This window comes from Chelonia mydas, chromosome 1, assembly GCF_015237465.2.
Source record: "Chelonia mydas isolate rCheMyd1 chromosome 1, rCheMyd1.pri.v2, whole genome shotgun sequence".
Taxonomy (NCBI): domain Eukaryota; kingdom Metazoa; phylum Chordata; order Testudines; family Cheloniidae; genus Chelonia; species Chelonia mydas.
In genome coordinates this window covers 302,098,859-302,116,079 of record NC_057849.1, presented here as the reverse complement: position 1 = coordinate 302,116,079, position 17,221 = coordinate 302,098,859, and the positions used below count along the sequence as shown (strand labels likewise).

Sequence of the window (17,221 nt, the reverse complement as noted above, 5' to 3'; positions counted from 1 at the left end):
TTGAGAAACAACAGTAAACCAAAAAAGTAACATCCCAACACCAATCATCAGCAATTAAGTCAGCAGCCAACAAAAATGCATATGCAAAAATGTTGACACTAAATACTTTTATATTTGAAACAAAAAAATGCACAGTTTGAACAAACATAACATGATATTAAGAGCAGAATAGTCTTACCTCAATTAAAAAGATTACTACACACAAAATTAGCACAAAAGTCAAGCTTTTGTGGGTGGTAATGTATCTGTAATATGTATTCCAGGTAGTAACAACACTCATGCTTGCTGCATCATCAATAAAACATTCCTGCCAAGATAATTGATAAGAACATGGTTAGAATGTCCACCTCTAGGCATAAGAACTATTGATATGTGACTACAATCCCTCCTGCACTGATTCATTTTAAGTGACAGAATTGCAGGATTCAGTTTGGCCAGAGAGGAGGAATGATGACTGTAGGGAGGAGTGACATTTTTCAGGTGAAACCTTTTGCTGAAAAATGAATATTCAGGTTGACCAAAACATTTCACAAATTCATACAGAATTTGCTGAATTGTTTCAGTTGAAAAAGAAGAAGAAAAAATAAAGAAAAGTCTAAACTTTTCATTTTGACTTTCCCATTTGAAATCCATTTAGAATTTTACATCCATATTGATTTTTTTAAAGGTAAAAAAAAATCAAAAGAAACAAAACATTTTGTTTGACCTGAAACAATTTAATTTTTTTTTTTTAGTTTGGTCACCAAACCAAAAATCAGTTATTCATACAGCGCAAGATAATTGTTGTTACCTCTTGCATAAAGACACCACTTAAAATCACTTGAGCTGTTGACACAGCCTGATAATAGCAATCTTCAGATCAACACACTATTGCTAAAAACATAGCTCAATTATGTCTTAATTTCTTCAAACATTACCTACACATGAGCTTTCAAAGAAACTCTGAGGAATCTCTGTTCTGCTAAGATCACTCAGGCAAAAGAAAAGATGAGAAATGCTAATTTTAAATAATAACGAGCTTTAAGCATTTCTTCATTGTATACAGCACATAGCATGATAGGGTCCTGGTCCATGAGTAGGGCTCCTAGGCACTATGGTAACAATAATAAAATAATAATAATAATAATAATTAATAATAAAAGTACAAAATTTTCATTCAGAAAGTGACCTAGAAAACTTCAGTTGTACTCCAAAGAGCAACTTTGCCAAACTTGGAAATGAAATTCATTCATTAAAAAGTGAAATAGAGAGATTTTAGACCTGTTTTAAGTGCAAATCTCATCTGTGTTTTAACTACAAAGTTATTACCAGAAACTCCATTATACTATAACTAATCCAGCATAATCTTCTCTCCAGTGTCTGCATCACCATGTAAAATTAATTCAGTGCTTTTTTTATAAATCAAATACTATAAACTTGTAGCCTAATCAGCTGCAATATTGAATATCTACATTCAATGTGTGTAACTATTCCAATTGGTTTAATTTATTCCATGAGTTAATATTTCAAATGTCTACTCTTGATTCTTAGTTTAAAAATCACACAAACTTTAGTTTCAAACTTGATTTCAAATTTCGTTTCCACATAATTAATCTAAAAAGGCAGTAACTGTAAGGGAATAGATAGATTTCAAAAATTGTACATGACTTGTTATAAAGTAGACAGGAGCTGTGCTTGAGGGTCTGATGCAGTGATATTGCAACAAAAGAGTCCTCCTAGAATCATTTTTTCAGATTATGTATAAATTCTTTAACTAAATTTCAAACTGGTATTTGAGATAGAAAAATAAAGGACACTCTACAGAGCAGTACCACATAATGCATTACAAGGAAGGTGGAAAACATAGAAGGACTGTAGTGCTCAGTGCTATCAGCAAAGTATTTCATCTAAGAAGAAGGGCAATACAAATCAGCACCTACCTTCAAATCTTCTTCATTAATCTCATCACTTATTTCCAAGACACCGTCTTTAGACAAATGCCTAGCATAGATGTCTCTCTTGAGAGACAGGTTAGACTGGGGGACCATTGACATATTACGTACAGATATGCTTCCCTTTTTGTAAAAGCTCTGTCCCTGGTTAATTGAGGTGCGGGTCATCAAGTTCAGCACAGACTGCCTCCTCTGTCCTTGGAACATGGGCCCTGTGGTTAGTAAATTGCTCCGAGGCAGAATGACCTCCCCCTGTTCAGAATCGGGCACCAGAGACAGCCTTCTTTCTGGTGGCTCACTATAACCTTCTATCCCATTGGCCTGTCCTGGGGCTTTCTGTATTAATGAAAACTTTCTGCTAATATTAAGTGGATTAATAATGATGGAGTTCTTTCTTTTTTCATTGAAATCGGTAGTTTGTTTAAAAGACTGTTTCTTGGATTCATTTCGGGAACCCACTCCATCTCCATCAATGGAAAACCGTCGGAGAGCTTCATTCAGAATTGAGTTTCTTCTCTCTGGACTGAACTGATCAAAAGAATCAAATCCCATCAGCTTTGAGCTGAAGTCAGGGCGCTGACCCTGAAGTTCAGAAAATGTTCCATAGAAATAGCTGGTCCCTTCATGTAAAATTAATATTTTGTCTGCTGTCCTTAAATGTTCAAGTTTTGAAGTCACCAGGATTCTAGTTTTATTTGCCATCAACTTGCAAACACAGCTACAAAAAAAAAACAAAAGAATTATACGCATTTTAAAACCAGGGCAATCATTCAATATTTTCTCTCCATGCTTTCATATTACTTTCATCACTTCCATTCTTACTCCATTTGCTTCTTTATGGCAGAGAAATGGGTGGAACACACAATTAGTGTTCATCTGTGGTGCCGGGGGGGTGAGCAGAAGAATGGACACTGGCCTCTAGTTAGGCTCAATGTAATGGTGGCGCAGCTGAGCTGCTTGTAAGTTCCCCACTCTCAGCCATTCAAAACTTTCATACACCACACAGATGTGACTGGGAAACTTCATGGAGAGCAGGGAATTATTGTATAATCGACCTATGGGGGGGGTCCCCTAGGTACATATGTGCTTGCCCAGTCTGCTGTCAATCTCTCCTGTCCAGTTGGTCACTGGGTCCTTTTGGGTGACCAGCCTGTTTGGGTTTACACAAAAAAGGACAAAATACTATTTTCTATGAACACCAACACCCATGAAACAGTTGATAATTATTTAAACTATTTTAAACTATTTAAGATAATATGCCACAAGCACTTGTCATGCATGCACACACTCACTATAATATTGTATGTGTAATATGAGAGAGAGAGAGAGAGAATATATATAACTGTATCTGGGGATGAATAAGCAATAGGAGTTACAATATGTCCAATTACTGTATGGGCAGCTTTAATGAGTATAAGATGCCTGCTATCCAAAAGGTAATGTATTGTCACATGGCTTTGAATACAGCATCCAAAATCATTCCTAAAAACTATGTATCATTTTGACCACTTCTATATTTTGGGCATATTAATACAAATTCTGTGCCAAATAGAGGAGGGAGTGTTTTCTTTCTTGGATTTGTGCTTTGCATTGTGCTGCTTGACAGAACTCCTAGAAACAAACCTCAGAAAACATACCATACCTTTCAAATATTTCTTTTTCCGTTAAAATATCTAAATAGCCAAAAGGAGAATCCAGGAGATACAAATCAGCATCTTTGTACACTGCTCTAAACAAAGGAAATAGAAATGAAATTAGCTTTCACAACTATCTACCTGTTCAATTTAAGTTACATTTAAAATGCATGCTTTTAAAATTGAATCTCATAACAGCTGTAACTAATAGACATAAGAATCTAGACTGCTTATTTATAGGGAATCAGTGTTCAAAATTAAATAGGTTTATAATTCACCTTTTAATAAAGCCTTTCCTTGTAGAAGGGCATTTTGCATAGTAAGGTAATTTTTCATGGAATTCCATGTAATCAAAAGAAACTGCACAACCACCTTTACTGTGTCTTTTACTTTGGGACTTTTAAAGACCTTCTTAAGGCCTGCTTTTGCAAGTTGTGTATGTGTAATATGCTTGCTCAGTTTAACAGGGATTCTGGACCTGTTCCAAAGTCTACTGATCTCAAGCTCTTTCTCTGTCGAAGGCTTACAGAATTATGGGACCATAGGGCTCAGTCTTGTAAAGTGCTTTATAGTAAATGGACTGCAAGGTCCTATATGAGAATCTTAGGTCCCAATCCTGCAAACAGCTACTTAACATCAGTGGTACTACTCACATGCTTGATGTTCAGCAAGAGCCTAAGTATTTGCAGGGTCCGAATCTTAGACTGTAATGATCTTGAGCTGGACACTGGGGCCCACCCCTGCCCCCACTGAAGTGAGCAAGAGTTTTGCCATTGATGTCAATGGGAGCAGGAGCAGGCCCTTTGTCTTACTGTGTGGTTGTAAAACGTGACACTATAAATGAGTAGTACAAAGAAATAATCAAGAAAACCCTGAAAATTGGATTTTACTTCCATTTAAAGTACTTAAAAATCTTTTAACATTTGTTTCTAAACAGTTATCTTGAACAAACATAATATGAAAAACATATAGCCACTAAAAACATTAATAGTATACTCTGCCAATAGTATAGGTAATTTTACTGGAAGACCTTCTATTATGATTGAATTCACTTATTGTACATTTTGATGTAGTGACTGCACAGTAATCATATTGTTCTTGACATTTTCAACAGTTGGCGAATTTATAACTTACTTCCTACATTAATGGCCGTGTTCAGCTCAGTGCTATATATTGGATGTTGCCTATACTGTCTTTGTGACTTTTTATTTTAAAAATATAATTATACAGCTGAAGACTAATGCCTATTGGCAAGCTGATCACACAACAGTAGATTGATAAAGTCCATCATATGACATTCCAGGAATTGACCTGAGTTCCTTTGGAAGTTTATAAACATGGCTGTACAGAGTTTGGAAAGGTATTTAATCAGTCTGATAGTTTTTATGGAAATCTGAATGGTTTATACTTTAGTTCAGTATTCCCCAAACTTTAGAAAGATGAGCCATGCCCCCTTCAGGAAAATGGAATTAACCATGCCCTCTGCCTACTTGCAACTCTGCCAAGTGTTCTAAAGGTCTCCACATCTTAATATATGCATCTTTAACCTCACCCGCACTAGAGCATGCCCAATGTTTGAGAAATTCTGGTCTATGTCTTCATAATATGATCCTACTTCTGCCTTGTGTGGTTTGAGTATTGGCATACTTTAAATTTCAACACTGTTACCTAATGGTTAACGAATCACCATTGGCATCTGAATTAGCACCCACTGAAATGAATGGGGCAGTTCACATGTCAGAGCTATTGTTTCAGGCTCTACAAACCCAGGCAGACATCACTGTGTTTGGTTACACTGCTTCATAGTTTGAAGGTGTTTTTCTTCACAACTACACCAGCTAGAGGCTTCTTTTAAGGAAAGCTCAGATTTTGGAGAAAAATTGAAAATTCAGTCTGCTTCCCCTTCCTCTGTATGCAGTGTTGTTGTAGTCATGTTGGTTCCAGGATATTAGAGAGACAAGTTAGGTGAGATAATTAGTTGGTCCAATAAAAGATATTATCTCACCCAACTTGTACCCCCATCCCCTGGTTATTCCTTTGCAGGTTCCTCCAAGGGTGCAGTGCCTAGTTTGGGTAGTTTAATTCTTTTATACCAAATATAATATTTCTTTGAGCTTAATCCTTAACTGTTATTTAATAGATGCCAATCTTAAATAAGGGGGGAAATAAGCAAACCATATGTATCTTTAAAAAAAGATTCTTCCTCAACAATTTTATTGGGAGGGTTGTCTCTTGATTGAATGAATGTTTAATAAAATGTTTAAAAAGCCCTGTGTAGGGGGGATGCATAGTTTCACTGCCCTAGGGCCAGCATGAGAGACACTGAAGTCCTAGGAAGCACAGTCACTGTGCAACACCTTATGAAGGATCACTCTGCGGGCTTGTGTGGAGAGGAGGTAAGGTCTTTGCTTTGTCTCCTTTGAAGTGGTTTGCGTCGCAGAGCCACTTCCAGGGATCAGGCCTCAATTTCCCTGTTTGGAAAATGGAGACAATATCTGACAACCCTCTGAGGGCATTATGATTCTCAATTATTTAATGTGTAAAGCTCTTTGAGACCCTCTGGTGACAGTTGCTGAAAAATTTTGTATTTCTATTTGCACATGACAAGCATTTCTCTGGTGCTCAGACAATCAACATTTCATGCTGTGAACTTTAACCTGACAGTTTCAGTTAACTATGGAAACTTTCATCTTTTGCTGAACCTCTAGGTATTTCTGAACTAAATTAATGAACATATAGATGTATCTTAAATACCTGTATTTTCATAGGACAAAAATCTGATCTCTGATGTTAAAATGCAGCTCCCATTGGAGTTATGCACATATATCTATATGGCAGAATTAGGTCCACATTTCATTAAACTGTTCATACTATGTTTTCCAAATGTGGCGCATCAGCCATTCAGATGATAAAATATTCACCTCGCTAGTGAGATTCTTGCCCGTTGACCTCCACTCAGGATGATTCCGCCTTCCCCCAATACTGTACAGTCTTTCTCAGGAAACTTTGAAATCTCCTATTAAAAGATTTTAAAAATTAGATGTGTATTTTCCATATTCAAATGACACAAATTGCAAATTAACCAAAAGCAAATGCACATAGTGTTTAGATGGAAATGTTAGGATATAGATATTCAGGCCTGTCTGTAAAGGCCTGTACTTTAAGAATTTAGGGGTATTCTTATTACTTGGCTAGTTAGAGGTATAAAAGAAAGAATCAAAATCACTGTCTGCTGGTGTAAGGGCCTTCTCTTACTGTGACAGTTTGAGGCCCTGTTCTTAGGCTAAGGCCTTTGGCTAAGCAGCAAAGGCAGCCATAAGCCAGGAAACGAACAGTCACATCCTCACATTCCAAACTAGTCACATTGAAAGAAGGTGCTATTGGGCTGTTAGGAATACAATCCTGTCCTGAATACAATTCTGTCCTGATAATGCCTATCACCTCCAGAGAAAGGGAAGTGCCTAGAAAATGTAAAAGGAAACTTAGTTTGATAGCATCCTGTCTGGCAAGAACTCACTTATCAATAGCTGGGATGTGAAATCCTCACTTCTGTATTGTTTTGTCATTAGAGTTCCCACTTTGCTATTGTTTGTCTGTATAATCTCTGCCTGGTTCTGTGATTGTTCCTGTCCGCTGTATAATTAATTTTGCTGGGTGTAATCTAATTAAGGTGGTGGGATATAATTGGTTAGCTAATCATGTTACAATATGTTAGGATTGGTTAGTTAAATTTCAGTAGAATGATTGGTTAAGGTATAGCTAAGAATATTACTATATAAATTAGGGGTAAACAGGAAGTAAGTTGGGATTCGAAAATAAGGAAAAAGGAACTTGTATTTAAGCTTGCTGAAGTTCACCCCAATAAACATCGAATTGTTTGCACCTTCGGACTTCGGGTATTGTTGCTCTCTGTTCATGCGAGAAGGACCAGGGAAGTGGGAGAGTGAAGGAATAAGCTCTCTAACAGGAAATAACTGTAAGATCACACAAATTTGTTTGCTTATTTCATTGTTTCCTTATTAAGAAATGAATCATTAAAGTGTAAACATTTATTTACCTCAGAGCTCACCAAAAGGTTATCAAGTCTTATGAGCAAATATTAGTCTTAAACATTAGTTCCCTAGAAGTAAAGAATGGCCCTTTTACATAATCTAATTCTAAACCTCGAACCACTAACGTACATTTCCTACCTGAGAAACGAGTGACAAAAAGACAGTTACCTTTTCTGTATCTGGTGTTCTTCGAGATGTGTTGCTCATGTCTGTTCCACAATAGGTGCGCGTGCTCGCCACATGCACCGGTGCCAGAAGCTTTTCCCCTAGCAGTGCCCTTAGAGGGGAGCGCCCCAGCAACCCCTGAAGTGGTGCCTCCACGGATCGGTATAAGGAGAGTTGCACGCTCCCCCCCCCCCACCCCCAACCAGTTCCTTCTTGCCAGACAACTCCGACGGAGGGTGGGATGTCGAATAGACATGAGCAACACATCTCGAAGAACACCAGTTACGGAAAAGGTAACTGCCTTTTCTTCTTCGAGTGATTGCTCATGTGTATTCCACAATAGGTGATTCCAAGCTATATCTGTTGGAGTTGGGTAGGAGTTCACAAGTTCTCAGGATGGAGAACAGCCCTGCCGAACCAGGCGTCATCCCTGGTTTCGGAGACTATCGCATAGTGCGAGGTGAACATGTGAAGCAAAGACCACGTGGTGGCCCTACAAATGTCCTGGATGGGGACGTGGGCCAAGAAGGCAGCTGATGAGGCCTATGCCCGAATCGAGTGCGCCTTCACAATCGGTGACGGGGAGATACCTGCCAGCTCATAACAGGTGTGGATGCATGAAGTGATCCAGTTGGAAAGCCACTGAGTGGAGATCAACCGACCCCCCATGCGCTCAGCCGAGGTGATGAACAGTTGCGAGGACTTTCTGAACAGGTTGGTACTCTCGAGGTAGAAAGCCAGAGCCTGTCACACATCGAGCATGTGGAGACGGTGCTCCTCACTGGATGCGTGGGGCTTGGGGCAGAGGATGGGCAGAAAAATGTCCTGACCCATGTGAAAGGCAGAGACCACCATCGGGAGGAATGCAGGGTGTGGGCGGAGCTGGACCTTGTCCCTTATTAAACCCCGCGAATGGGGGCTCGGAGGTCAGGGCCCTGAGCTCCGAGACCCGCCTAGCTGACATGATCACGACCAGGAAGGCCACCTTCCATGAGAGGTGGGACCAGGCACACGTGGCTAGCGGCTCAAACAGGGGCCCCGTGAGGTGGGTCAACACCAGGTTCAGGTTCCACTGCGGGACCGGGGGCCTGGCATACAGGAACAGATGGTCCAACCCCTTGAGGAACCAGCCAGTCCTAGCATGGGAGAATACCCTTTGCCCCTGCACCGGCGGATGGAAGGCCGATGTGGCTGCCAGGTGCACCCTGACTGACGAGGGCACCAGGCCCTGGGCTATAAGGTGGAGAAGGTAGTCCAGGATAAGATGGATTGGGGTGGCTACCGGGGAGACCCCGCTCAGCCACCCATTTGGAGAACCGGCACCACTTTGCCAAGTAGACATGGTGCATGGAGGGTCGCCTGCTTTCTAGGACGATGTGCTGGACCCCTTCTGATCACGTTCTCTCCTCCCTACCTAACCATTAAGCAGCCACGCCGTGAGGTAGAGAGCCGCTAGGTTGGGATGGAGGAGGTGGCCCTGGTCCTGGGAGAGCAGATCCAGGCGGAACGCCAGGCCCGTGAGGGTCCCGTACCAATGTTGCCTGGGCCTTGCTGGGACAATCAGGAGGACCCAGGCCTTGTCCACCTTTACCTTTTCCAGGACCTTGCTGATCAGTGGGATCGGGGGGAAGGCATAGAGAAAACTGGCCTGACCAAGACAGGAGGAAGGCATTGAAGATAGCACCCCATTCCAGTCACCCCCTGGAGCAGAACCGGGGACAGTACCAGTTCTGCCGAGTAGCAAACAGGTCAACCTGGGGAGTTCCCCACACTTGGAAAAGTTGGTGAGCCACTTCCGGGTGGAGAGACCACTCGTGCTGAGAGGAGAAGTCCCTGCTCAAGCGATCCGCCCGCGCGTTCCAGGCACCCGGTAGATGGAAGGCCTTTAGGCAGATGCCATGGACTATACAGAAATCCCACAGCCTCAGGGCTTCGCAGCAGATGACCAGGCCCCACCTTGCCTGTTGATATAGAACATTGAGGCCATGTTGTCCGTGAGGACCCTGACCACCTTGCCCTCCAGGTGTGAGCGGAAGGTGTACCACCCTGAGCTCCTTGACGTTATGTGTGGGGTCCGATCCTGAGACGACCACAGACCGTGGGTCCAAACATTCCCCACATGAGCCCCCAACCCAGGTCCGATGCTTCGGACACCAGCTCCAGTGACAGGGCCCTGTCCCTGAACGGGACCCCTTGGAGCATGTTGCTTGGGGCAGACCACCACCATAGGGAAGCGATCACCAAGTCGGGCACGATGAGGACCTTGTCCATCCTGTCCCTGGCCTGGGAGAACTCCGAGGCCAGCCAGAGCTGGAGGGGCCTCATTCGAAGTCTGGTGTGGCAGACCACGTACGTGCACGCCAACATGTGACTCAAGAGCTGGAGGCACGCTCTGGCTGTTGTCACTGGGAACTTTGTGACTGTGTCAATGAGCCCCTTCAGGGTCTTGAACCTGTCCGGTGGGAGGGAAGCTGTGGCCAACGAGGCATCCAGGAGCGCCCCAATAAACTCCATGCATTTGTAACCCTTCTGCCAGGCCAAGTTGATAGTAGCAAGGGCCGGGTTCAGTACAAAGGGGTTCCCTCTCATCAAAGCAAATGCAAAACTCGCTCGAACCCCCACCCAGTGACCTGGGAAAATCTTACACACCCCCTGGGCGCCTCAAAGAGGCAATACTTCCCCTCTCGCAAGCACAGAGTCTCGGTGTAGCTGAGAATCTTTAATAACATGAGGTAAATGACATCAGCACTAAATTGGGGAAACACCACAACTAGTGTTCATTAACCAAACCATGAGCAAAAACCCACCCCAGCAAATTGGGCCACATCCTTTCCCTCGGGTTCTTGAGTCCCAGAACCCAAACGTCTCTTGAGTCCAGCAATCCAAAAATCACTCAAAGTCCAAAAAGTCCAGCCCCAGAGTTCAAAAGTTCATCTGCAAAGCGTTACTCCCCAGTCTGGCTAAAAATGTGCCTGTGTGTGTGGGGGAAAGAGGTAAGGGGCACCTTACATGACCTGAAGCTGACTGCCCCACAGGGCTCCGCTCTGCACAGCTCAGCTCGCCATCTCACAAACACTCCGCCGTCTCTGCTCCACCAGCCTATCCACAAACAGCACCACTGCACTCTAGATCTTCCGGCTCCCCACTACTTGACACAGTGCTCAGTGATTTCAGCTCAGAGTAGTGGGAGTCTTAATGCTGGTGCACCATAAGGCCAAAGTGAATTCAGCACAGTACCTGTAGCAAGACTCTTAATAGACCCAAAATTAGCTCTGACATTCCACAGTGGAGAGAGACAGAGGTGCAACTGGTGTTTCGGGCCCACACCACCAGGTACTAATACCTGTCTCAAGCCTCTCTCAATTCACAGAGTTTTGGAACCCATGTCCCTTGGCTAGCAAGTGCTGCTTAGTTGATGGTGAGTCCCTCCATCATAACAAAAGGCCAAGTACAGTTCCAAGCACAGTTCCCATAATCAGGGTAATAACAATTTATTCTTCCTGCCCCAATAACAGAGACACTGGGGATCCCACAACAGCCAAAGTGACCATTTGGGCAGCTATGGCCTCATTCTAGGTGGGGTGGGTGTGCCTATGCAAATGATATCGGTCCCTGAAGTTCTTTTCCATAACTTGCCACACCTCACCACCAGATGTCAGGGTGGAGCTCATCCTGACTCTGCTTACACATTGAACTGGGACTAACGTGTGATCCCTCACCTGAGACCTGGAGCTGCCCTTGACCAGCCAATCGTCAAGATAAGGAAAAATCTGGACACCCCCCCGGCGCCTGAGGTAGGCCGCTACCACCAACATACATTTTGTAAATATCCTGGGGGCAGTGGACAGGCCAAATGGGAGGACCGTAAATTGGTAGTGATTCTGCCCCACCATGAAATGGAGGAGGCTTCTGTGCCCCTCGAATATGTGAATGTGGAAGTACGTGTCCTGCAGATCGAAGGCAGTGTGTACCAGTCCCCGGGATCCAGAGAGGGGATGATGGAGGTCAGGGAGACCATACGGAACTTGAGCTTTACCAAGAACTGGTTCAGATCTCGCAGGTCCAGGATGGGCCTGAGTCCCCCTTTGGCCTTTGGGATAAGGAAATAGCGGGAGTAGAACCCCTTGCCTTTGAACTGGAGCTTTACTGAGGGTGGATCCCTGAGGAGGACTGGCAGGGCGCCCCCGAGCGTCCCGTCAAAATTACCTTTTCCCCGCCTGTTTGCCCTTAGAGGACTCAGGTTGCGGGGCTGGCCTCAACTGCCTCTGAGGGCATCTTTTATAGTCCCATGCCTTCTTATAGGCGGCCTCATATTTTGGGTGGAGGCCTGAGCAGGAGTCTGCTGTGGCTTAAACTTAGATTTAGCTGGAGCCGGGACATAGAGACCCAGAGTCTGGAGGGTCGTGCGAGAATTCTTTATACCATGCAGCTTTGTATCTGTTTGTTCTGCAAACAGAGCTTTGCCGTCAAACGGGAGATCCTGCATGGCGGCCTGCGCCTCACCGGACAGCAGGAGCCACGACGCCCTTCTCATGGACGCCGCGGAGGCCATGGACTGTACAGCCGTGTCCGCCGCATCCGAAGCCACTTGCAGGGTTGCCATGGCAGCCGCTGTAACCTCCTCCACCAGCGCCTTGAACTCCTTCCTATCACGCTCCTGGAGGGAGTCCTCGAACTTGGGCAGGGAGCCCCACGGATTGAACTCATACCGGCCCAGGAGAGCCTGCTGGTTTGTCACTCGTAACTGGGAGCTCAAGGACAAATAAACTTTTCTTCCAAAAGAGTCCAGCCTCCATGAATCTTTATTTTCCGGGGTACGGGCTGGCTGCCATTCCCTGTGGTTGACCGACTTGACCACCAGGGAGTTGGGCGCCAGGTGGGTTTATAAGTACTCATGTCCCTTGTTGGGTACAAAGTATTTACTTCCGCTCTCTTGGAGGTGGGGGCCGAGGCCGGCGTTTGCCACAGGGCATTTGAAATTTTTTCCACCCCTTCATGGAGAAGCAAGGCTACCCTTCCCAGTGCCAACGGGGACAGTACATTAAACAGTGAGTGCAAGGGCTCCTCCATCTCCTCTGCCTGGAGGTGGAGGCTTGATTCCACCCTTTTAAAGAGTTTCTGGTGGGCCCTAAAGTCCTCCTGCAGGACTGAGGTGAGCAGGGCCGTAATCACCTCATCCAGGGAGGGCGAGAAGGCCGGTGCGGTACTTTGGGTGTCCACCGGCACCGGAGGGCCCAGCACTTGGTCAGTCTCCGGGCATGGTGCTGGGGATGTACGTCCCACCAACTCCTTCCTTGGAGGTCTGGAGAGGGAGGCCAATGGTGCCTCTGAGGCTCCAGCTACTGAGTGAGCCCCCACCAGGGCTGCGTTGGGGGCCACAGAGCCCACTAGCCCACTGGTACCACTGGGCCAGCCATGGGGCCCAGAGCCACTACACTTGCTGCAGCACCGGCGGGCCCGGTTGCTCAGCCCGGCTGGCCTGGCCCATGGAGGGACGACTACGAGCGGAGGCCGGGCTGACAAACAACCTGCTGCTGTCCCGGGAGGAGCAGCAGTGCCAGGAGCGATGAGCGACATCCCTCCATGGGCCAACCACGGGACCGCAATCTCAACGTGGAGGACTGGTACCATCGGTAGCAGCTGCTCTGCGATCAGCTCCAATGGGTGGACCCACAATGGCGAGATGCTGGGGATCGACGCCCGGGGCTGCGGAGGCGATGCCTTGGCAGGGTCTTGGAGTGGGATTCTGAGCGGGAACGGCATCGACATCCAGGCTGTGACCGGCTGCGGTAACCCCTCTGACACGAGGACCTCTGGCGATGTCTGTCTCAGTCCCATAGGTACTCACTCCTTGAAGTGGAGCGGTGCCAAGACTCTCAGTCGGATGGCACCCAACCAGACAGTCTGGTGGGAGTCGAGGATGATCCACATGGACTTTGCCCTGAACGGTCACTGGCGGAGAACGACGTCGTGAATGTTCTCTGGACTGAGACCAGTACCGAGCCGGGGGTGACTGCGGAGATCCCAACGGTGGCTTGCCCCTGGAGCGCAGGACTGACATTGGCGGCACTCCTGGTACTGGCAGGGACATGATGTCCCGGGCCGCCTGCAGGGCCTCTTGCGTGGAGGGCATCCGAACAGCAGGGGAGGCCTGGTCTGAAGTGCCTGGGCTACTCCGCTCTATATGAGTCGGAGGCCTAGAGGCCAGAGGGGATCGAGGACTGTCCGACATGGGTCTAGCCTCTGCCCTGGGTTTACCTCTGTGCCACTGTGAAGAAGGCAACTTTTTTGCCTTCTTGTGCCCAGTGGATGGGGAACGGTGCCAACTGGTTGAAGGCTCCGGAAGGTCGCCGCGCACTGACACCGCGGTGCCCGGTGCCAGCTCGGAGTGGCACGCTGGAGTTGGGGTCAGCGCCGGCTCCATCAGAATGGTCCGGAGCCTAATGTCTCTTTCCCTCTTGGTCCGAGGTTTGAATGATTTGCAAATCTTGCAACGATTGCTAATATGGGTTTCTCCCAAACAGCATAAACGGTCTGCATGTGGGTCACTCCTTGGAATAGATCACCTACAAGAGTCGCATGACTTAAAACCCAGGGCGCGGGGCATGTCCCGGCCCAGGTGCTGTAACTAACTGAACTAACTGAGCAGCTAACTAACTACAGGAACTAACACTGTACAAACAAGCAGTTCTGGGGATGAACTACAGCAAAGCTGGAGCAGAGTAGTTCTGATGCACCTTCACTGGCGGCAAGAAGGAACTGAGGGTGGGGGGCGCTCAGGACCTACGGGTACTGCTAGGGGGAAAACTTCTGGCACCAGTGCACGTGGCGAGCACGGATACCTATTGTGGAATACACATGAGCAATCACTCGAAGAGGAACGTGTGTTTGCAGTCATAGTTAGAGAAGACCATGAACCAAACTTTGGATCTGAACACCTCAAAATTCAGGGAAGTTCATAGCCACAGTGGTTCCAATACCCTAGATCCCCAAAGCCCTTGTCTTTGGTGAGGTTTGCAATGAGTTTGGGATCCAAACTTTACAGCTTGGGCTATCTCTTATTTAAGTGAATTGATGAATGGTCAGTGGTAAAAACACAAACTCAACAAATATAAAACAAGGGCTTAATTCCCTACCATGATTGGCAGGGGTGAGGGAAGGACTAGGGATCTATTTGTGTCTCCCTGATCCTACACAGTCTGGCTCTAGAGTTGAGAAGCTTAACACTGGGGAGAACCCTGCACCCATCAGTAGTTGACGCCACCTCCACTAGCTTTACACCACTGGAAAGTTCTCCTCTGCAAGGGGAATTCTCCACTGGCCACATATTGCCAGAATCTTGAGTGGAGCACATGGGAGAATCTGGACCCAGGAGACTTTGCTTTTTCTTTAGTACAAGACTGAAACCTTTGTGCGGCATTTTCTTTCCATTTTATGCCATTATTATTTCTGAAACATGAAAGCTGATGCATATTGCATTCTGAATGAGTGGGACTAGAGTGGTGGTTTTAGTTGTTGTTGCTGTTTTAAAGTTCTTCTTCATTCAGAAACTTGACTTGACCTTTTCCTTATAAGGACAATGAGGGGGAGGAGAAGGTGAAAGATTAAGTCTCATTGTGGTACCAGCCTGAATATTTATTATATTGACTGATTAAATCAATCAGCATGTGACTTCTTACTTCAGCAATGGGATCAGCTAGGGAAAATCAATCTCCAGTTCATACACTTGCAACCCAAAAACTATGCCTTGTTAATAGAGACTGGGTCACTCCCCAAAATTCAGACCTGGATTTTAAAAAACCCAGATTTCAGAGCTGTTTAGATCCAGTATTCTGGCTTGAGCCCACCTCTAGATATTAATTTTGTGCCAGGAGTCTCAGCTCTCCCTTTACAATGTGCCTTTGATCACCTTACCTGTGACTGCGACCATTCATCATTCTCCTCTGAACAATTTCTAACATTCCAAACCGCTGAGACATCTCCAACAGGCATGAAAATAAATAAATAAAATAACATGCCAGGAAAGTATTTCCTTCCTCCTCCCTTCCAAATTAACACTGGCCTCAGGGATAGAATGAACAACACTGTTCAGTCCTGGTTCAGGGACAGATTAAATGCCCCGCATCTCATGGCCTAGAAATTGGGTGCCTGGTACCTCAGGAAAGGGGAGACTCCCAGTTTTTCAATTTAATAATAGCCTTCTCTTCCCACCATAGAAGATTTGGACATATCTGACTTTAAAAATCAAGATACTTATATATGGAAAAAGTTATTTTGGGTAATAGAATGTTCTGAAGTTGAGGCAGTGCAGCCTAGTGGATAGAGCACTGGACTGGGACTCAGGAGACCTGGATTCTATTCCTAGATATACTGTTGCCCTGTTGGGTGACCTTGGGCAAGTCACTTCACCTCCCTGTGCCTCCTTCCCCCATCTGTAAAATGGGGATACTGATACTGACCACCTCCTGTGAAGCACTCTGAGATCTACTGATGAAAAGCACTACACAAGAGAGAGGTATTATTATTTCTTTCCCTCATAGAGACCTGTACAGTCAAACTCCTGTAAACAATATGCACACTTGAGTTTACAGGCAGAGAGATGTGAAAAATAGCACCAACATCTTTTAAAACATTTCAAAACTTGTCATAAATAGTATATCTGTAATGTATGAGGTATTTAGAGAGGATCCATGGTAGTGTGCCAGGATATACAAGTTTTATAGGCACTCATTTGGGATGTTCTGCCTAGCTCAATGAGGGCTTCACTGCCTGTGCATGAATACTGCATCCATCCCTTGCTCTTACAGATAAAACCTTTATGTCTCTCCACTATGCCATTAAATATTTGCGTATTTATATATCTAGATATTTGAGCTGAATTTTTTTCCCCCAGTTCCTACTGAGTCCATTCAGAAATACAGTTACTGGTTCCTAGTGCTACTGTTCTTCCAGTAGAGACCAGCCAAAGAACTGTGGCATCTATAGGAACTTCCATTACAGACAATGGGTGAAAGTCTGGCCCCACTGCATTGTAAACCTAGGTCCATGAGACCCAGGCTTGTGGACTCAAGATACATCCACACTGGGTCATCTGACTTGGGCTTATGGGCTCAGGCAGTGAGGTTAAAAATTGCAGTGTAGATGTCCAGGCTTGCACCGAAACCTGGGCTCCGGGCTCTGCTGGGGAGACAGATGGGTCTTAGAGCCTGGGATTCAGCCCAAGCCTCACTGCCCACATTGCTATTTTTAGCCTCACTGCCCAAACACCATGAGCCTGAGTTCAGTGACCTGCACTCTGAGACTAGGTGCTGCAGGATTTTTATTTCAGTGTAGACATACCCTCAGGGTTCCCAAGCCCACACTTGAGCATCCACATTGCAGTGTAAACATGGGCTTACAATTGCTAGACTCGGGCCTCACAGCTGTGCTAACACATCCA

The 17,221-nt window shown here is 45.5% G+C and overlaps 1 protein-coding gene across 2 annotated transcripts in view; it reads right to left on the bottom strand.

Annotated features, from left to right (window-relative positions):
- CFTR (CF transmembrane conductance regulator) overlaps nucleotides 1-17,221 on the bottom strand; it is a 152,040-nt gene that overhangs the window by 66,723 nt on the left and 68,096 nt on the right. For both annotated transcript variants that reach the window (XM_043549956.1, XM_027820802.3), the window contains 4 exons: nucleotides 6,487-6,581; nucleotides 3,574-3,660; nucleotides 1,920-2,649; nucleotides 179-307 (listed from right to left, as the gene is read on the bottom strand). In XM_043549956.1, the coding sequence (XP_043405891.1) occupies nucleotides 179-307; nucleotides 1,920-2,649; nucleotides 3,574-3,660; nucleotides 6,487-6,581 (1,041 nt within the window). The remainder of the gene's footprint in view (nucleotides 1-178; nucleotides 308-1,919; nucleotides 2,650-3,573; nucleotides 3,661-6,486; nucleotides 6,582-17,221) is intronic.